Source organism: Prionailurus viverrinus, chromosome B1 (genome assembly GCF_022837055.1).
Source record: "Prionailurus viverrinus isolate Anna chromosome B1, UM_Priviv_1.0, whole genome shotgun sequence".
Taxonomy (NCBI): Eukaryota; Metazoa; Chordata; class Mammalia; order Carnivora; family Felidae; genus Prionailurus; species Prionailurus viverrinus.
The window spans coordinates 120,053,609-120,075,937 of NC_062564.1; the positions used below are offsets into that span (position 1 = coordinate 120,053,609).

At 40.0% G+C, this 22,329-nt stretch overlaps 1 protein-coding gene across 6 annotated transcripts in view; it reads left to right on the top strand.

Annotated features, from left to right (window-relative positions):
- The window catches only part of MANBA (mannosidase beta), a 112,608-nt gene that overhangs the window by 88,645 nt on the left and 1,634 nt on the right, over positions 1-22,329 (top strand). For 3 of the 6 annotated variants that reach the window (XM_047855577.1, XM_047855580.1, XM_047855579.1), the window contains 4 exons: positions 2,391-2,555; positions 14,889-15,033; positions 18,407-18,549; positions 19,338-19,595. In XM_047855577.1, the coding sequence (XP_047711533.1) occupies positions 2,391-2,555; positions 14,889-15,033; positions 18,407-18,549; positions 19,338-19,595 (711 nt within the window). Of the gene's footprint in view, positions 1-2,390; positions 2,556-14,888; positions 15,034-15,402; positions 15,434-16,239; positions 18,550-19,337; positions 19,596-22,329 lie in introns of those variants that run through there. The other 3 variants (XR_007151507.1, XM_047855581.1, XM_047855578.1) reach the window with 3 other exon arrangements.

Consider the following 22,329-nt stretch of genomic DNA (forward strand, 5'->3'; position numbering starts at 1 on the left):
CTGTCACATAGCAACAGGCCATAAAATGTAAGCTGTTGTTAGTATTGATATAATCCATTCTAGCCATAGGATTTGTATGAAAGTTTTATTTTCTCCAGAGCCATCTAGGTTTAAAGAATTAGAAGCTGGAGCTGGACTGTGCCAAGTAACTTAGGAACTTGGGCAAATCACTGAACCTTTCTGAGCCTCATCTCTAAAACAGAGCGATAATAATACCAACTCATAGATTGTTATGAGGATTAAATGAGTTAATATTCTTTTTTTTTCTAAGTGTATTTATTTATTTTGAGACAAAGAGCAAGAGAGAGCAGGGGAAGGTCAGAGAGAGAGAGAGAGAGAGAGAGAGAGAGACAGAATCCTAAGCAGGCCCTGTGCTGTTAGCAAGGAGCCCGATGCGGGGCGCAAACTCACAAACTGTGAGATCATGACCTGAGCTGAAATCAACAGTCAGATGCTTAACCAACTGAACCACCTAGCCGCCCCTAAATGAATCGATATTCTTAAAACAATTAGAGCCCTACCTGGCACTTTCTAATTGCTTTTGATAACATTGTTAGAGCTGAAATGTATGAGACTCTCAAACCATGGCTGTTACAAGTTAGAAAGCTTGCTGCATAACAGATCAGGTTTACCAGTTGTGGGATACATTCAAATCATTACCCATCATAGGGCTGAGAAGCCTGATGGTGTGTTTTAGGCTTTCGAAAGGAAGAAACATAGAAAGCAGGGGAAGGCTGGTAAAGGTGTGTACGTCTCAAATGTGTACAAGATGACTGTAAATACTAATACCTGTATTTTAAGAAACTGAAGCAATTAGTGTTCTCTAAACTGTCTGGTGGTAATAGTTTTGAAAAATAGACATAATAATAAAAAATAGTAATTTGGAAAAACTTCCACTTTAAACATGGCTAATGTACATTATTTACATTTTAGTATAAATAAATTCCTAAAGAATGTTTTTCCTTTGAAGGTGGCTGGTCTGTGTATTGCATGATTATAGGGAATTAAAAGTCATATTTTGTGAACAGGGATAAGATTTTTATTTTTATTAAAAAAAAATTTTTTTTTACATTGATTTATTTTTGAGAAACAGAGTGAGACAAAGCATGAGTGGGGAGGGGCAGAGAGAGAAGGAGACACAGAATCTGAAGCAGGCTCCAGGCTCCGAGCAAGTGGTCAGCACAGAGCCTGATGCGGGGCTCGAAATCACAAACTATGAGATCATGACCTGAGTTGAAGTCGGACGCTCAACCGACTGAGCCACCCAGGCGCCCCAAGATTTTTAATTTTCAAGGATTTTTGAGGGTGGGGTAGACTATGTTTTTCAAAGTTTCTGTGTAACTTGGATTAAAACTGATGTCTTCAAATGTAGGCAGCAATTGTCTTCTTTCCTTCTCAAATGCTAACAGAGCATTAAATCATAGGCCTCGAAGCCAGAATTATGGTCTATTTTTCTGTAAGAGGTACAGTATTAACATATGCATGGTACTTGTTTTTGTTTTTTACTTTGACCTGATGATAGCTAGCTTCTCCAAGAGATGAAGGAATAAATAATATAAATTGTGCCTAGTTAAAAAAAATTATTATTAGGGGAAAAGAATATCATTGTTTGGTTTGTGTCTTCAACTATGTAAAAATTAAACACATGTATAGATCAAATATATTTAGTAGTCATTGAGAAACAAACGAGCAAGTGACCGCAAAGCATTTACCATCGCAGCAGTGATATTTTATTTTTGTTAAAGAATTGACAGTTTTAACAGAATGCTGATTTCAGTCCGTTGTTCAATTTTGACAATTTATTTACCTGAATAAATAAAATGCCATTGGGGCGCCTGGGTGGCTCAGTCGGTTAAGTGCCCGACTTCGGCTCAGGTCATGATCTCACGGTCCGTGAGTTCAAGCCCTGCGTCGGGCTCTGTGCTGACAGCTCAGAGCCTGGAGCCTGCTTCAGATTCTGTGTCTCCCTCTCTCTCTGACCCTCCCCCATTCATGCTCTATCTCTCTCTGTCTCAAAAAGAAATAAACATTAAAAAAAATTAAAAAAAATAAAATGCCATTGAAAACTAAACATAATAAATGTTTTAAAAACAGGAATAATGTTTTGAGAAGGCAAGACTTTTGACAGAAATGCCAAAGTGTAATTTTCTAAAGGTTTGAGTAAGAGGACTGTGTAGATGCCAAGCCCTGGATTTGTGATTCAGCTTTGCACAGGGCTAGTCTTTCACCAATAATAAGGATGATGGCAAAAACATCTCACATCTGTGAAATTAGAGTCGCAGAACAAACCTTGAGCTCTTTTCCAGTATGTAGAATACTTTCCAAGTTTGTCAGAAATGTTGTTTCACTCCTGACTTCCCAATTTGTACCTCTTATTCTCTGCTCCAAAGGTTTCATCTGAAAAGGACTGGTCTTACAACAGCGAATTTTCACTTCATCGACAACATCATGCAGGTGGAAATAATGAAATGCTGCTTCAGATTGGATTTCATTTCAAACTCCCAAAAAACACAGATCCATTACAGACATTCAAAGATACCATTTACCTTACTCAGGTAAGGCATTTTCATTCTGGAGTTCAGCAGGTTCCTGCAGTTAACATAAGGGATCATGTAGAGTCTGTAAGCCTTACGTGGTGAAAAAATACTCACGTTTTTATTTCGCCAATTGAGGAGATTATCTTCTTCAAAATAGATACATGATGACATGCAGTGCTTTTGCATTCACCTCTCTTACACATTCTTGGCATTTGCCTCTCTTACAAAGAACAGCTCACAAAGCTCTACAACAAATTGTGCATTAAAATGTTCCCTAGCTCAAGATTACTATAAAGTTTTAGTAATTAAGACAATAGCATTTCCCAAGGACAAAATGGACCAATAGAACACAATAGAGTCCAAAAACAGACTTGTGTGTAATATAGTTACTTGACTGATGGCGATGATGCCACTGCAGTTCTGTGGGAAAGGATATTTTTATCAATAAACAGTGCTGTATCGAGTGGGTATCTTTATAGGAATTTAAGGAAATGAACTTTGATGCCATATACAAAAATTAATTGGTCAGTGATCAGAGACTCAATTGTGAAAGGTAGTATAATAACACTTCTGGGAAAAAAACTTATTTTCATGATCTTGGCAAAGATTTCGTAAACAGGACATTTAAAAAACACTAACTATGAGGGGCGTCTGGGTGACTCGGTTGAGCCTCTGACTCTTGATTTCAGCTCAGATCATGATCCTGGGGTCATGGGATTGAGCCTCCGTGCTTAGTGTGGAGCCTGCTTAATATTCTCTCTCTCTCTCTCTCTCTCTCTCTCTCTCTGTCTCTCCCTCCCCCCCCCTCTGCCCCTCTCTTCCACTCTCTCTGTCTCTTTCTCTCTAAAAAAACAAGGCAAACAAGCAAACAAAAAATCACTATGAAAGAAAATAATGATAAATTGGACTTCATTAAAATTACAGACTCTTGGGGCGCCTGGGTGGCGCAGTTGGTTAAGCGTCCGACTTCAGCCAGGTCACGATCTCGCAGTCCGTGAGTTCGAGCCCCGCGTCAGGCTCTGGGCTGATGGCTCGGAGCCTGGAGCCTGTTTCCAGTTCTGTGTCTCCCTCTCTCTCTGCCCCTCCCCCGTTCATGCTCTGTCTCTCTCTGTCCCAAAAATAAATAAACGTTAAAAAAAAAAATTAAAATTACAGACTCTTGTACAGACTCCTGTAAATCAAGTCACAATTAAGAGAGGGAAAAGACAAGCCACAGATTGGGGAACCATATTTGTAATACATGTATCTGATAAAAGATTTGTATTCTGAATAAAGAACTTCTATAAAGTAACAAGAAAAAGACATAACCTATTAAAAACGGACAAAAACCTTGAACAGGCACTTCACCAAAGAAGATATCCAAATGGTCAGTAAATATATGAAAATGTGTTCCATTTCATTCTTAATCGAGGAAATGCAAATTGAAATCATGCCATGGTACCCCTACACAAGGCACACGATGTCACTTTAGCACAACGGCTAAAATTAAATAGACTAACAATACCAGCTGTTGGTGAGGATGTGTGACACCTGGAACTTTTAGACATTGTTAGTAGGAATAGAATTTTTTGAACCACTTTGGAAAATTTTATGGCAGTTTCTATCCAAGCTAAACATTTGCTTCCTCTTTGAATCAGCATTTGTACTCTTAGCTATATACCCAAGAAAAATGAGTGCATATGTCTGCCAACAGACATCTAAAATAATGTTCATAGCAGCTTTATTCATAATAGCTCCAAAGTGGAAACAGCCTAGATGTTCTCTAACAGAAGAATTTATAAACAAATTATGGTATATTTCTATACCATAGAAATATATTCTATGGTATATTTCTATAATGGAATACTCCACGGCAATACAAAAGAATAAACTGCTGAAATCAGAATCAATTTGGATGATTCTCACAAACATGTTGAGCAAAAGAAACACTGACATTTCAGTATAGACTAGATAAATCGATTAGTGGTAACCCCTGTTGTGGAGGGCGTGATGAATTATGGTTAGAAAAGGGTATAAGAAAACTTTCTGGAGTGCTAAAAAAAAGCTTTATATCTTGATCTGGGTGCTGGTTACATGGGTGTATACACATGATAAAAATCACTGAGGCATACATGTTCCATTATGCACTTTACTGGATTATTTTTTAAAACAGCTCTATTGAGATATAATTGACATACCATAAGATTCACTCATTTTAAGTGTAGTATATTTATCAAGTTCTGCAACCATGACCATAATCCAATTTTAGAACATTTCTGACATTCCAAAAAGGTCTCTTGCACCTATTTGCAGTTACTTTCCTTTCTCACCTTCAGCCCCAGGCAAACATTAATCTCCTTACTGTCTCTATAGATTTTCCTTTTCTCAACGTTTCATATAACTAGACTCATACAATGTGTGATGTTTGCATCAGCCATCGGGCTCCTTTCACCTAGCACGCTGTTTTTGAAGTCCTTCCATGTTGTGGCGTGTACCTGTACTTCATTCCTCTTTCTTGCTCGATGGCATTCTGTTGTAATGGATATACCATGTTTTATATATACATTCATCAGTTGGTGGACATTTGGATTATTATCAATCTTTGACTTATGAATAGCACTACTATGAATATTTGCATACAAATCTTTGTGCACGTATTTTCATTTCCTTTAGGTTGAAATACACAAGTGAAATTGCTCAGTTATATGGTAAATTTATGTTTAACTTTGTAAGAAACTATCAAAACTACAAGACTGTATTAAAGCCACTACTTATTAAAATTTTGTAAATATTTATTTTTGAGAGAGAGAAACAGAGTGTGAGTGGGGAAGAAGCAGAGAGAGAGGGAAACGCAGAATGTGAAGCAGGCTCCAGCCTCTGAGCTGTCAGCACAAAGTGCGATGTGGGACTTGAACTCATGAACCATGAGATCATGACCTGAGCCAAAGTCAGACGCTTAACCAACTGAGCCACCCAGGCGCTCCAAGCCACTGCTTTTTTATCTGATGTTTTTTCCATACTTGTTTCAAGTTTGGAGAGATAAGGCAGGAGCCTAATCCCAGTCATATGAGTTGATCTGAAGTAGATTAGAGGTTTTTGTTAAATATGATCACATTTTAAGTTTTGCATCTTAACACCTAAAAATATGCCAGTTTTTATCCAGACTCTTGCTCACCCTCATCAGTTTTCTCCTGTATAAAAACATAAAATTCTGGATGGAAGCTGAAGCAGAAAACTGTTAGCCAAAAGAACACTCTTTTTTGGAAGGTGATAAACTGATAAAGAGAATTTTATTGTTTTAACCATCAGCTTATCAGTTAGGGAAGTTTTACCAGTGTGATGTGTCATTTGTGAACTTACCTCACAGAATACAAGTTAAAAGGTAAAGTTGATATCTGTCCCTTTTAAAGTGTTGAAGTTCATCATGATTAGCTTTTCACAGCCACTATTCTATAAAAGTGTCTCAGTTTTGGTATATGAAATAGGATGATCCTTATTTGTGTGTATACACATGTGAACCTTTTCAGCTGCTGTTTTTCATGCTGGCTGTCCTCCTCCCAGCTGTTCATTTTATTACTATTACTATTACTATTACTTTATTCTATTTCCTCAAAACCACGTTCAAGGTAAAATTTTTTAAGTTTGTTAATTAATTAGTTAATTTTTATTTTTTATCTTTTATTTTTTTTGAGAGAGTGTGTGTACAAGCAGAGGGGAGAGGCAGAGAAAGAGAGAGGGAGAGAGAGAGAATCCCAAGTAGGTGCCATGCTGTCAGCACAGAGCCCAATGCAGGGCTCTATCTCACGAACTGTCAGATCATGACCTGAGGTGAAATCAAGAATCAGATGCTTAACCAACTGAGCTACCCAGGTGCCCCCTCCTCAAAACCACATTCAGAGAACTGAGAGAAATAATGGTTCTTTTTGAACTCATTAGCATCAGAGGCACATAGTTAGGAGCTGGTTTTTGTTGGTGATGGCTTTCATCTGATAATTTAGCACCTGGATGGCTCAGTTGGCTAAGCGTCCGACTCTTAATTTTGGCTCACATCATGATCTCATGGCTCATGGGATTGAGCCCCAAGTCAGGCTCTGCACTGACAACATGAAGCCTGCTTGGGATTCTCTCTCTCTCTCTTACTCTGCTTGCTTGCATGCTCTCTCTCTCTCTCGAAATAAACAAGTAAACTTAAAAAAAAAACTAGCACTGGTGTCTTATCAGGCATTGGCTTGGAATTGGATTTGTCCTTGTTAGTTCTACCTTGGAAGCTTCTGATGTACTAGGTGGGATCTGAGATGAAAAAAATTAAAATTATGATTTTTTTTGTTTTTAATGTTGGATTTTCTTGACTGAAAGATAGACAGGAAATGTTAGAGTAAAATGTTCTTTCTCCCCTTGCTCATTTGACTTTAGAACAATCATCTTTGACCTGTGCATTAGAAATAAAAACCTTGGGGCACCTGGGTGGCTCAGTCGGTTGAGCGTCCGACTTTGGCTCAGGTCATGATCTTGCAGTTCGTGAGTTCAAGCCCCGCATCAGGCTCTGTGCTGATGGCTCAGAGCCTGGAGCCTGTTTCAGATTCTGTGTCTCCCTCTCTCTCTGACCCTCCCCCGTTCATGCTCTGTCTCTCTCTGTCTCAAAAATAAATAAACGTTAAAAAAAAATTTTAAAAAGAAATAAAAACCTTTCTTAGGTCCATTTTCTCTGTTCCTACTTCCACCCCCTGTTCTTTTTGTCATTGTCTGTCCTACTATTCTGAAGAACAGGGTACCTGCATGTGTACCATGTTTTAAGACATTCTATTAAGCATTCTTTTTTTGCAACTTTCAGAAAAATCTTGGCTGAGAAAGCTATGCAGTACGTTCCTTCACATTTAGATCTGTCCCTATCTTATCTTCTAACAGCAAAAGTATCCTAGGATTTTACTTCTTTAACTCTTCTAATATTCCAAAATAATCTTGCCTCACCTTTCCATCTCCTACCTTATCCTGTTATATTGTATTCCAAATAGCCTACTTACCTAGGCATACTCTCTTAAGCTGTGTCACACAGGCCTCACTGCCTTGTTTGAGGACTGTCTGTACTAACACTTCTGAACTGTTAAGGCAACTTACTCTGCCAGCATGGCCTCTTACTAGCCTGACTCAGAGAGTAAGCTGGGCTGGAGATAGTCTTTACTAACCCCTTAGCTTATAGCTCCCTCTAGTGCCTTCATTTGTTCTTCACATATTTGTTGAGCATGCAATGAAGGCTAGATGCTTGGGGATATCCTTAAGAGATTCATATATATATTTTTAAGTTTATTTATTTTGAGAGAGACAGAGCCAGCATGAGTGGGGGAGGGGCAGCGAGAGGGAGCGAGAGAATCCCAAGCAGATTCTGCACTGCCAGTACAGGGCCTGATACAGGCTGTGAGATCATGACATAAGCTGAAAGCAAGAGTTGGACGCTTAACCAGCTGAGCCACCCAGGCACCTCAAGAGATTCATATTCTTTAGGGTCCATTTTATATTCCTGTGTTGCATGTAACTTGATCACAAGAATGAGAAAAAAGGCATTCTATGTTGTAGGCCCAGGTGTTGATGATACTTGCCACCCTGGAACAGTTATTTGTTTGGTAAGCAGCACTGAGATGTGATAGAAGATCCAAGCCATGCTGAGCTTCTAGGATGAATGGGATGGGTAAAGAAGGGGAATGAATGTGATATTATTAATAGAGTACATTACATACTAATATATATGCAACATGTAATTTAGCAGGCTAGTAGACTGTCAGAAATCTTTGGGTTATCTACTACATGACTGGCCCTGGGCCATGAGATGCTTTGTATATCTTCTCATGTAATCCTAACAACATATCTGTGTTACTGTTTTCATTTTATAGTTGAGTAAACAGGCTCAGAAGGGTTAAGTATTTTGCCCAAGTTCTCAGGCAATGAATGCAGCAAGTTTCTGCCTTTTAAACTACAATATTATATCCCTTCACAATTAAGATAAGGAAAGTTCTTTAACTACTGAGGTGTTCGGTTGAATTGTAACATCAATTTGTAGCGGTTAAATAAAGCAGACATCAGAAATTTGGCACATTAAAAAAGGCCTTATTGGAACAATAGAGAAAGTCAATAAAACCAAAAGTTAGTTCTTTGAAATGCTCAACAAAATTGAAAAAACTATAGCTATACTGGCCAAGAAAAAAAAAAGAGAAGATTCCAATTACTAAATTAGAAATGAAAGGGGCAACACTACTGTTGACCTTAAAGAAATAAAAAGATTGATAAGAGAATACTGTAAATAGTTGTATGACAGTAAGTCATTTAACCTAGATGAAACAGCAAGTTCTTTTCATAGAAAGACACAAATTATGTAAACTGACTCAAGAAGAAATAGAAAATCTGAGTAGACCTATGACAACTAAAAAGATTGAGTTCATAATAAAAAAACTTCCCCCTACAAAGATAGCTTCACTTGTGAATTCTAAAAAAAAAATATTTAAAGAAGAATTAATACCAGTCTTTCACAAATTCTTCCCAAAAAACGGAAGAGGGGAAAACACTTCCTAACTCATTCTGCAAAACCAGTTTTGTTCTGATACTAAAACAAGACAAAGATATAAGAAAAGCAAACAGAGACTATTATCTTTTATGAGTATAGACGGAAAGAAATCTTCAATAAAATACTAACAATCCAAATCCAGCAGTATATACACTATACACTATACTCTATATACCATAATCAAGTGGGATTTATCCCAGAATGCAAGATTGGTTCAACATATGAAAGTCAATCAATGTAATATACCATATTAATAGAATAAAGGACAAATAACTACATGATAATCTTGGTAGATGAATAAAAAGCATTAGACAAAGTCCAATACATTTTTGTGATAAAATTGTTTTTCAACAAACTAGGACAAGAAGAGGACTTCCTCAACCTGGTGTGACAACTTATGGAGAACCCATTGCTAATATCATTGAATAGTGAAAGACAGAAAGACAAAGTTTTCTTCCTAAGATAAGGAGCAAGATAGTCTTGCCACTTCTATTCAATATTGTACTGAAGATTCTAGCCAAAATAATTAAGCAAGAAAATCAAATAAAAGACATCCAAATTGGAAAGGAAGAAATAACACTATCTCTGTCTGCAGATAACATGATCTTATGTATGGAAAAACATAAAAATATCCACCTAAAAACCTAGGAGAGCAAATAGGTTAATTCAACGACATTGTAGGGTAGGAGATCAATATACAAATATCAGTTATATTCTAAGCGTGAACAATTTGAAAATGAAATTAAACAATAACATTTACAATAGTATCACAAAGAATAAAATATTTTGGAATATATGTAACCAAATAGATACAGGATTTGCACTATGAAAATTAGAAAACATTATTGAAAGAAATTAAAGAAATAGAAAGACATCTGTGTTCGTGGATTGGAAGACTTAATATTGTTAAGATGGTAGGACTCCCCAAATTGATATACAGATTCAACATAATCCCTATCAAAATTCCTACTGCCATTTTCAGAGAAATGGGGAAAATGATCCTAAAATACATATGGAAATTCAAGGTATCCAAAATGGAAAAAAAAATCTGGAAAAAGAACAAATTTGGAAGATTCACATTCCCAGCTTTGAAAACATAACTACAAAGCTACAGTAATCAAGATAGTGTGGTATTGACCTAAGGCCAGACATGTAGGTTGATTGAATAGAATTCAGAGTCCAGAAATAAACAAATAAGTCTATGATCAAATGATTTTCTATAAGGGTGCCAAGACAATAAAATGGAGACAGAATAGTGTTTTGAACAAATGGTGCTGGAAAAAAGATATCCACATGTAGAAGAAAATGAATGTGGAGCCCGACCTCATATCATATACAAGAATTAACTTAAAATGGATGAAAGATCTAAATATAAGAGTTACAATTATAGGGGTGCCTGGGTGGTTCAGTCGCTTAAACGTCCATCTTCGGCTCAGGTCATGATCTCGCAGTTTGTGAGTTCGAGCCCCGCATCGGGCTCTGTGCTGATGGCTTGGAGCCTGGAGCCTGCTTCATATTCTGTGTTTCCCTCTCTCTCTGACCCTCCCTGCTTGCACTCTGACTCTCTCTGTGTCAAAAATAAATCAATACTAAAAAAAAAGAGCTGAATTTATAAAATTCTTAGAAAACATAGGTGTAAATCTTTGTGAATTTTGATTTGGCAACAGTTTCTTAGATATGACACCTAAAACACAAGCAACCAATGAAAAAATAGGTAAGTTGTACTTCATCAAAATTAGAGACTTTTGTGTGTCAGAGGTCAATATCACAATAGCGAAAAGATAATCCACAGAATGGGAGAAAAATTTTGTGAGTCATATATGTAATAAGGATCCATAATATGTATAAAAACTCTTAAATTCACTAATGAAAAAGACACCTAGATTAAAAAACAAGCAAAAGATTCAAATAAACATTTCTCCAAAGAAAATGACCAATAAGTACCATGAAAAAATTCTTAACATCATTAGTCACTAGGGAAATGCAAATCAAAACCACAGACAACCACTCATACCCACTGGAATATCTATAATATTAATAATAAAGAATTATTGGTAAGTGTATTGTTCAGGGTTCTCCAGGGAAATAGAACCAATAAGATATACACACAAATATATATGACATTTATTGTAGGAATTGGCTCACATAGTTATGGAAGCTGAGAAGTCCTACAATCCATCCACAAGATGGAAAACCAGAAAAGCCAGTGGTGTAATGCAATTTGACTCTAAAGGTCTGAGAACTGAGGGGCCACTGGTGTAAGTTCTGGAGTCCAAAGGCCCAAGAACCAGGAGCCCCATTGTCTGAGAGCAGAAGATGGATATCCCAAGTCAAAAAAGAAAGAGAAATGGTCTTCCTCTGCTTTTTGTTTAATTCAGGCCGTCAACTGATTGGATGATGCCCACCCACATTGGTGAGGATGGATCTTCTTTATTTAATCTTCTGAATCCCTAGAAACATCCAACAGGTACACTCAGAAATCATTTTACCAGCCATTTGGGCATCCCTTAGCCCAGTCAAGTTCACACGTAAAGTTAACCATCACAGTAAGGATGTAGAGAAATTGGAACCCTCGTATGGTTGCCGGTGGGAATGTAAAGTGATGCAGCTGCTGTGGAAAAGCTTGTCAGTTTCTCAAAAAGTTAAACATCGAGTTACCATAGGACTCAGAAGTTCTACTTTTAGGTATATATCTGAGAATATTGAAACGTGTTCACGCAAAAACTTGTGCACAAATGTTCATAGCATTTTTCAGAGCCAACAAGTTAAAACAATCCAAATGTTTATCAACTCGTGAATGGATAAATAAAATGTGGCATACCTATACAATGAAATATTACTCAGCAATAAAAAGGAATTGAATAATGATACATGCTACAACATGGATGAACCTTGAAAACATTATGCTAAGTGAAGAAAGCCAGTCACAAAGGCCGTATATCGTATCATCCCACTTATATGAAATGTCCAGAATAGGTAAATCCATAGAGACAAAAAGGAGATGAGTAGTTTTCACGTAAGGAGGAGAAGGGAGAATGAGGAGTGGCTGTTAACCAGTACAGTACTGTGTTTCCTTTTGGGGTGATAACATTCTGGAATTAGGTAGTGGCGGGAGTGCACAACCTGTGCCTACATTATAAGCCAATGAATTGGAAAACACACAGGGGAATTGTATGGTATAAATTGTATCAGTTTATAACATGGCTAGATTGGAAGATTCTTATCCTCAGGATACTTTTAAGTATATAAAGAATATAAGTCACATTCTGTCAGGAGGGCTTAGTCACATGGCTACCCCTAGTTCCAAGGGCAAGGGGTGTGCTTCTGAAGCATGTAGCCCTCCTACAGCTCTGTCACCCTCGAGGACAGGGGTAATGGGTTTTTGTAAACAGTTGGCAATCTCCATCACAGTGGCAAAGCTGGAAATGGAACCTAGGTCTTGGTGTCCTGGTCCAATTTCTTTTTACCCTACCATCTGTTTCTCCAAGGAGACTGATTTCATAAGTGTAATCAAGCAAGCTGCTGAAAATAGACTTTTTTGAAACTAAAATAAGATTTGTCTGCTAACAGAGGGACTGAGTAGCCTAGGAAATGACTAAGCATTTATCCTTCTTATGTGCAAAGGCTGTCCTCTTTAGGGAAGGATGCAGGAGTGTATACATACAGGTCCAGTTTTGAAAAGGAAAGAGGCAATTCCAGGGATTTTCTAGGGAAGTGCGATTGTACAGCGTCCCATCAAGAAGCATAGTGGGCAATGGCCTTCTGCATCTTTATGAACAAAGGTGTCATTCATTAGCCCTGATCGGCATCCACCGATTTGGGTAAACCCAGATCTACGATACTGGCGTGAAACCGTCTGTCTGTGGTGTCCACTGCACTGTGCCAGAGCCGGAGCACTAGAGTCTCGATTATCCTCCTTCATACCAAGTTCAGATGTGACAGGCCACTAGTTAGGGCTTGCCTAGTGCCATTTGCCTTTCGTTGCTAGCCCTAAGGGGTGGGCAATCCTGCATGCTTGTAAACAAAGTTTTTAAGTTTAAAAATTCTCAAAGATTGTAAGTATTTACCTGTTAAACCAGAAAAGATAAACTACAGCGAGGAAATTGTTAGAATAGATAGACCAAAATAAATATATCTTGCAAGTATAGTTCTGAAAATTGAAATAGAGACTGGAAATTCAGATGTTTGGGGGGACCAGGCAGGTATTTTAAATGCATGGGAGTATGGCTATTGGGAATTGTGGCAAATGGAACATATAAACCCTGACTTAAGACATTAAATAACATCCAAATAAGAAACAAAAAACACCTGCTTCAAAACAAAACAAAGCAAAACAAGAACCCCTGCCTCTGGGCCAATTAAAATCTGTGTGGGCAAAGGTCAGCTTGGGGGCCACCAATTTATAGCAACCTCTTGACTGGAATCTAATATAGCAATATGCAATAAGGGGTCCAACATTTGTTGCATAAAGAACACAAGAACATAAAATGTTCTTAGCTCCTGCATTTAAAGAAACAAAACTGGAAACCATTCAAATGCCTAATAATTGAGGAATGATTAATCACACAGTGGTAAAACTGTATAGCCATTTAAAGCACAGCGATGCTAGCCAGTGCGGGGCATGGAAATGTACACATGTGAAAACTAAGTTACACTAAGTTACAAATGTATATGTTACCACATGTGTTAACAAAGATTGGAAAAGAATTTGGAGCAATGTAAATCATTGGATGCCCCTGAGATTTTTTTTCCCCCTGAAAAGAAGCTTAAATTCACCATGAAGAAAAAGAAAATCCAAGTCACCTCTACCAAGGCTATGAGTAAAATATCTAGGTGTCCTCTGAATTAGATCCAGTTAAGCACAAGCATGACTATTTCATAGGTTATGGCTTTGTCCTAGAAGTTTTCTTTTTTGCCGGAAAGAGATAATTTCCTTCTCTGGTTATACACTGATATTTTGTTCCCACTTCAGAATTCTGTTTTTACTTCTTTCTTATTTATCTTTCCTGTTTCCTATTTAACCTCTTTCCTATTTTACTTCTTTCCTACTTCATAAATGTGGATCCTAGGAAAGAGTCCAGTCCCACATTGAATGGTCTCCCACTCCTAGCCCCTGCAGTCCGTTCTTCTTTCAGTCAGTAGTGTCTTCTTATGGGCATGCAAATCTGGTCACTTCACCTGTCAGCATACAGGCTTTGCGTGACTTCCAGTTGCCTCTAAGGCACACACCAGAATCTTCCCAGGTCTGATCCTGGAATCTCACTGGCCTCTCTTCCATTGCTCCGGGCTTTTTGCTCTCTGGCCACCCTGGCCTTTCATTCTGGGCCTGTGCATTTTCCCCTCACTACATGCATCCTCTTTGGCTGCTAGGTTCTGTCCTCTCTTTTTGTCTTCTCCTTTTTCTCAAATGTTTATTTATTTTTGAGAGAGAGAGAGAGCGAGCGAGCAGGGGAGGGCAGAGAGACAGGGGCAGTGGCAGAGGAGCGGGGAGAGGCAGAAAGAGAGAGAGGGAAGGGGTGCCTGGGTGGCTCAGTTGGTTAAACGTCTGACTTCAACTCAGCTCATGATCTCGTGGTTCGTGGGTTTGAGCCCCACATCAGGCTCTGTGCTGACAGCTGGGAGCCTGGAGCCTGCTTCGGATTCTGTGTCTCCCTCTCTCTCTGCCCCTCCCCTGCTCGTGCTCTGTCTCTCTCTGTCTCTCAAAAAATAAAACGCTTACACACAACTTTAAAAAACACCCTCAAGCCTGCTGTTTTCTCAGACCTAAACACTCACATCGAACAATAACACCTGTGCTTCAATGCTCTCCCCTGAATCAGGTGATGCAGGCGCAGTGTGTCAAAACAGAGACTGAATTCTACCGCCGCAGTCGCAGCGAGATAGTGGATGGAAAAGGACACACCATGGGCGCACTTTATTGGCAGCTGAATGATATCTGGCAGGCTCCCTCCTGGGCTTCCCTAGGTAAGTGTTTCAGCATTCATTGTGCATGTGAGAGAAAGCAATACCTGTGCGGAGAGGCACTGACAAAGCACAGGGCCTGAGGGGTCAGATTAACCCAAGTAGAACCCCTTCGCAGGGGAGGGGCGGTTCCCCAGTAGCCTATGAACCACCCCGCCCCCCTTCCTAGTCTTTCGGGGGAGGCTCAGAGGCAGCCCGGTTTGAGTTCTGGGCTGTGCAAAGTCACAAAAGCGGGCTAATCCAGGGGTTAGATTCATGCATGAAGATCTCAGCCATGTGTCTCATTATTGCTTAAAAATTTGAATTTAATTAGGAGGACTTTCCAAGCAAAAGAAGTATTTACTTAAGCATCTTTTCTTCTAAATTATTTAGATGAATTCAACCATGTGGAAGGCTGGCCCAAGTAAGTGTTAGAATATCCTTTTCCTAGATTCCCCTTTAAGCACCCCCCACCACCACCACCACTTAAGACTTCTAAGGTCTTATTTTTGCCTTATTTATCTCTAGGAGAAAGGTAGTAGAGTCAGAAATCCAAGTAGGAAGAGTTATCAGTTGAACCCATTTAGTTGGCAACACATATGACTGGCATGATGCCTGCAGTTGAATTATTCTGCTTTGATACATTTTTTAAAAGTATGGAGTAATAATGATTCTTTGGCGTTCACTAGAGGTGGTTTGAAGCAAAGTTCAGTCAGAAATATAAACAAATGTTTTGGGTCAAAAATGAGGCAAGGCCATAAAGTAAAAAAGCCACTTTGCTGGGGGAGGCTCTTAAATTAGCTGTGGAAGTAAATCCAAGGAGACCATTGCCTGCATGCTTTGATTAGTGCTGAATCACCTCTTGCAGGAAATTGGAGTTTTGATCCAGGTTCTCTGACCAAAGTCTTTATCAACACCAACCAGATAAAAGAGTATTGAATGAGAATCAGGGGTAGACGCGGGGGGAGTAGCCTTTCTGGGACGCTTAAAGCTGGACAAAGAGATATTGTTCAGAGACACTTAGACCCTGACCCTGCCTTCTGTATGTGGCTGAGCTTGTGGGCTCCTGGAGCAGAGTTTAGTTCAAGAACTGGAGGAGTCCAGTCTTTGTAACTCTTCCCTTAAACGACTGCATGCAGATTCTTTGAATGAGTTCTTTAGAAAGGGTGACTAAACCCAAGTACAGGTGTATGATGGCAGAGCAAGAATTTGTTTTCTAAACTCTTGCAGGAGGGTGCCTCCATGGAGAGGCTCACCATCTTCTACCCGTTACCGAAAGCAAGAGCCTGGGAGAAGGTGTGACAGGTTATGCTGTGTGTGTTCTTGCTCTGGGCAGCCTCATAGCCTCTGTTTAATTCTGCTTCAATGGCTCAATAAATCTGGTGTGCAGGTGGGGTAGGGAAAAGTATGTGTCACCTCTTATCACCTGAAATAGCGATACCTCAAAGGTATCATAGCTGCTTGGAACCGAAAGATTCTTATATATTTCCTTTTAAACAATAAGCCTCATTTTTAGTTACAATTTTGCAAATACAGAAATCCACCTGGACATTGTATTTTGCTTGGCTCATCAACTTGGACAGTTACAGAGCTAATGGAAAAGCCAGAAATCACATAGCATTTTTAGCTGATTATGTAGGATATTATATTGGTATCCATACTTTGTCACTGATTAGCAACTAGTGTGTGTCCTAGTGAGACCTTTTGTTTCCATTGCTGTTCTCCTGTATTCTGCGTGTGACCATGAAGTTAGAACTGCGCACGTGAGGTCTCCCCTGTAATGGATACCACATGTGAGAGTGTGCATGTCACCTCAGGTCTGAGCCATCTTCCATTTATGAGAAAGCTTTCCAAATACAGTTGACCCTTGAACAACATGGGGTTGAACTGTGTGGGTCCAGTAATATTAGGATTTTTTTGGTAAATACAGTACAGTACTATAAATGTATTCTGTCTTCCTTATGACTTTCTTAATATTTTCTTTTCCCTAGCTTACTTTATAGTAAGAACACAGAGTATAATATATACAATACACAAAATATGTGTTAATTGAGTTTATGTTATTGGTAAGGCTTCTGGTCAATAGTAAGCTATTAGTAGTTAAATTTTGGGGGAGTCAAAATTATACACATATCTGACTGCACAGGGTTTGGTGCATATTAACCCCCATATTATTCAAGGTCAATTGTGTAAGTTCTAGTTCATTTTATAGATCTAATAGGAGAGGCCTGTCCACCCCTCCCTGTTTGTTGTTTTTAAGGGGAACTATTATGAGTTGTGACTGGAGGGTTGAGAGTTGAAATTTGCAAAATTGGAAGAAATTCTTTCTATTTGAACTTCAAACCACATTCCTACATGTCAGCAGCGTGCACTGTGAATTCTGGACATGACATCTCCCCCCACACCCCACCCCCTCACCCCTCCTCCCCGCTTCCCTTCCTGCCATCTCTCTTGAAGTTGTTCAGAAGTGCAGTGCTTTGTGGGGAAAGATCTTCTTTCCGAAATAGAGGCATGTTGAACATATATTTTAGTTTGTGGATTAAGCATACCACACATGCCAACAGGGCACAGAAATAATAGATTCTCAAAAGCTTCTAATTGTATCTGAGCAACTGCCATGAATTGTCATCTGTGTGTTCTCCAGTCTACATTTGCCAGAGGTATTTGTGATAATGGTGGTTTTATTTCACTCAGAGGATTTTGTGTGTATGGGAAAGGAGACTGTGAGTTTTAAATAACTCTTTCTGTTACTTTTTAATTTTTTTTCAGTGTTCTATGCTTTTTTCAGGTGTACTGTGTAGTGATTCGACATTTGTGTACATTACAAAGTGCCCACCATGATTAAGTGTAGTTACGATCTGTCACCATATAAAGTTATTACAATATTATTGACTGTGTTCTCCATAACTCTTATAAATGAATATTTATAATATTTGATACAATTGTAACATTTTCTTACGATTACTAATATATGTAACATTTTTATTGCCGCCCTACTGATTTCCATCTTCATGTGTATGTAGTAAAAAGGACCTTTGGTACACTGAGCTCCTGGAAGCAGAATTATGTATGAGAAAGTGCTACCTAGGAGTCAGGTCTGGGCTCAAAGTACTGCCTGATTTAATGTTTGATTAAACGTTTGATTAAAATTAAATGTTTGATTTAATGGCTTGAGCCTCCGTTTCCTCATTTGTAAGGTAGATGTTAAAGATGTAAGAATGCCATGAGGTAATGTCCAGAATGTTCCGAGCCCTCAACAAATGTGCGTTCCTGCCCCTGTGGACTCTCCCTCCTGTGCCCAGTCCCTGGAATCCTGACAAGTCAGACACAGCTGGACCACGGGCAGGATAACCCTGACTGTCTCACCCTGGCCGTGTCTTAACTTTCCTATTTTTAGAATATGGTGGAAAGTGGAAAATGCTTCATTACTTTGCTCGACATTTCTTCGCTCCACTGTTGCCAGTGGGATTTGAGGATCAAGATGCGTTTTTCATCTATGGTGTGTCAGACCTTCACTCTGACTGTAAAGCGACTCTCACTGTAAGTTGCTTGGTTTTTTTTCTCTTTAAGATGGAGAGTTTTTGATTATTTCTTGAGTGATTTGGTTATAGTTCTTGCAGGAAAAAGAAAAGAGAAAACAATGCTAGGCAAAAAGAGAGGGTAGAACCTCAAAGAAGTCCTGGGGCACTGGGTGGCTCAGTTGGTTAAGTATCTGACTTCAGCTCGGGTCGTGATCTCGCAGTTCGTGAGTTCGAGCCCCGCATTGGGCTCTGTGCTGACAGCTCAGAGCCTGGAGCCTGCTTCTGATTCTGTGTCTCCCTGTCTCTCTGCCCCTCCCCTACTCATACTCTGTCTCTGTCTCTCAAAAATAAATAAACGTTAAAAAAATTTCTAAAAAAAAAAAAAAAAAAACAACCTCAAAGCAGTCCTGGGAGGCTGCAATTTGGAGGACACTGAATAGGTGCCGGTTATAGAATAACAGCAATACACCAGGTCGTGTGTGTTCCATGGATTACTTTGTTTAATTCTCACAACCACCTGTGAAGCCAGTGCTGTTATTATTCTCATTTTACATGTGGAGAAACAGAGCCTTCGAGAAGTCGAGTCACTTGCTCAGTTACATGGTAGTACATAGTAGGACTGGTCGAACCCTGTTCAACCCAGGTTTCATAGGCTCTTAACCAGTTCTGCTGTTCTGACTTGCATCTATTATTACTGGTGTTCTCTAAAAACACAAAACAAAACAAAAACAAAAACAAAAACAAAAAACACAATAGTAACCAAGTAACCAAGAATGTTTGGTTTTGCTCTGTCTTGTGTCTCCCTAGGTGAGAGTCCACACATGGAGTTCCCTGGAGCCCTTGTGCTCCTCTGAGACCGAGCGTTTTGTCATGGAAGCAGGGAAGGCCGTTCTCCTATACAAGGAGCAGGTGCCTGCATTGTTGGGGCGTTGTGGGAACTGTACCCGGCAAAGCTGTGTGGTTTCCTTTTACCTTTCAACGGACAACCAACTTGTGAGCCCAACCAACCATCACTTCCTGTCTTCGCTGAATGAGACCGTGGGGCTCCAGAAGGCACACATCACTGTAAGTACCAGTGGCCTGGGGTCACGGTGGCCTTGCAGACCTGCCCTGCTTTGGGGGCAAGCACGCTGCATTCTGCATTTTGCAAAATTTCTCCTGGGTGCTGAGTTTACCTGGGACCTGGGAAAGGTCAGCCTCTTCCCACTGGAAGCAAAGACCAAATGACTTTTTTTCGAACTCAGTGTTTGTCAAAGTTTAGGGTTCCTGCCATCCTGCTATCCCTTGGCCCCTCTGGAGTGGGGCTGGAGCAGAGAGCAGGAAGCGGCAGTGGGAGTCATCACCGCCGATGTCTCCTGCACTGACTGCATTCCAGGCTCTTTCCCTGGGGCTCTGCTGCCTCATTCCTGAAGTATGAAGTGCTGCATTGACACTGGAGCAAACCTGTGTAATGGGGAGGAGTAACATGCTGCAGCCAGGAAGCCCCAGGAGAAGCATGCTGATTTTGAGTGTTTAAGTAGAGTCTATGCATGTTTTTTAATGTTTAGTTTTGAGACACAGAGACAGAGCGTGAGCAGGGGAGGGGCAGAGAGAGCAGGAGACACAGAATCCAAAGCAGGCTTCAAGCTGTCAGCACGGAGCCTGACGCAGGGCTCGAACCCACGAGCCCTGAGATCATGACCTGAGCTGAAGTTGGACGCTTAACCGACTGAGCCACCCAGGCGCCCCGAGTCTATCAATTTTTAAAAATATCCCGCAGGGGCACCTGGGTAGCTCATTTGGTTGAGCATCAGACTCTTGATTTCGGCTCAGGTCATAATCTCATGGTTCATGGGATCAAGCCCAACATCGACCTACCTAAGATTCTCTCTCTGTTTGTCCCTCCCCCCTCTCAAAAATAGAAAAAAGAAATTCCCTCTACTCTCTTTGATTTACTGCTTCAAAGTAGCTTAATCACCAAATCTATAATTGCCAAGAAGAAAATGGGATGACCAGGATGTGTTGTTATAAAAATTGTGCAGCTGGAGACCTTGGAATCTGTATAGTTGATTTAAAACCTTTCCTACCCTTTCCCCCCCACACAGTGATTAAATGTATTCTTCAAGAAAGTTTTATTCTCTAATTTTAGTGAAGTTTAAGCTTGTTTTACACCTTTACTTGAGAATGCTTTAGTGAGGGTTTTTTTTGCATTTACTTAAGACTTTTTTTTTTTTTTTTTTTTTTTAAGAGAGAGAGAGAAATTGCATGAGCATGGTAGGGGCAGGGGCGGGGGGGGATCTTAGCAGGCTCCACACTCAGTGTGGAGCCCAACGTGGGGCTTGATCTCATGACCATGAGATCACAACCTGAGCCGAAATGAAGAGTGGTTTCATTTCGGAGAAATGACTGAGCCGCTTGACTGAGCCACCCAGGCGTCACGCATTTACTTAATCAAATAAATACTCAGTCTTTGAACTGAAAACATATCTTTTCTTAATAGCGAAATATTCACATAACGAAATGCAAATTATCTATAATAACTGATGTGGAACAGCTAGGAAGGGAATTATATATATTGATGTAGTTTCTTTCCAGAAAAAAAAAAATGAACAAAACCAAAAAATATGTAGCAGATAAATTTGCAATCTCTAGACTTAGGATTTTGAAATCTCTTTCTCGTTCCTAAGCCAGGCCTTCATGAGCCTGGGACAAGTGGGTGTGAGAGAAAAGTGGGACTTGTTCCTTTGTCTTACCTCATTTGGATTTCAATGAGACCTGCCCTTCCTAAGGGATGTAATAATAGTAACCATAGATAACATTTGCTGCCCGCTTAATATAGGCCAGACGCTTGGGTACGCTATCCCCAGTAGGATGCTGGGAAATTGTTTTCCATGGCTCCCTGAAGCCAGGGTACAAGCTCGAACCTGGACTCTGCAGTGAGATTGAGATGCGACTTCTGATTGGAAGAAGGCAATACGAGGGAGTAGGCACCAGTGTGGCTTCTGGCTTTGGCTTTGGAGCAGCAGTAGCCAGGGCCTCCTGGCAGCTGTGTGGGCTGGATGTGGGGCCAGCCGTTTGAATTGCATGCCTGGGACTGACTGCTTTAGGGTCTTCACCGAACAGCTGGGCGGCATGATTTCGGAATGTAACCTCTTGCTTCAGTCCTGAATCTCTGACCCTCCGAGAGATACCTAAAACATCTTAAGTTTCTTTTCTGTTTTCTCCAAAGTATGGTTTCTTGTTTATAACTCAGGACCCTGCATGATACGTAAGGCCAAAATGATATATAGTAAAAACAGTGCCCTGAAATTCTTCATGCCACATATAATATGTAACGTCAGCCCTACCGTGTGGCACGTGTGCATGTTGGGGAGTCATGTTTCATGTCAAATGCACAGCTTTAAATACCAGATCACACTCAGCTGCAGGCTCACACTGAGAACCTCACAAACCCCTACCCTCGGGCACAGCCCAACCTGGCCTCACTTTAGCATGTGCTAATTGGCTAGTTCATGGCAGGACTGAAACTGCACTGTCCTTTGCTGATATTGTGTGGGATTCACACATGTTAAACGTGCTAATGATGTGACTTTATGGGACCATGCAATGAAAGAGAGAAAACTCCAACGGTAGAGCTTTTGTAAGTGCCTGGCAGGCGGCTGTCTAGATTGCTGGATCTTTTCAGAAGACAAGCTTCATGGCTGTGCTCTGCAGCCAGCGCCGCATATATCCTGAGAAAGTCATTTCAGCTTCCCGGCCCTTATGCAAAAATGTTCCTCCCTTGATCCCCTGAGAAAAACTGTGAAGGACACAATGCTTT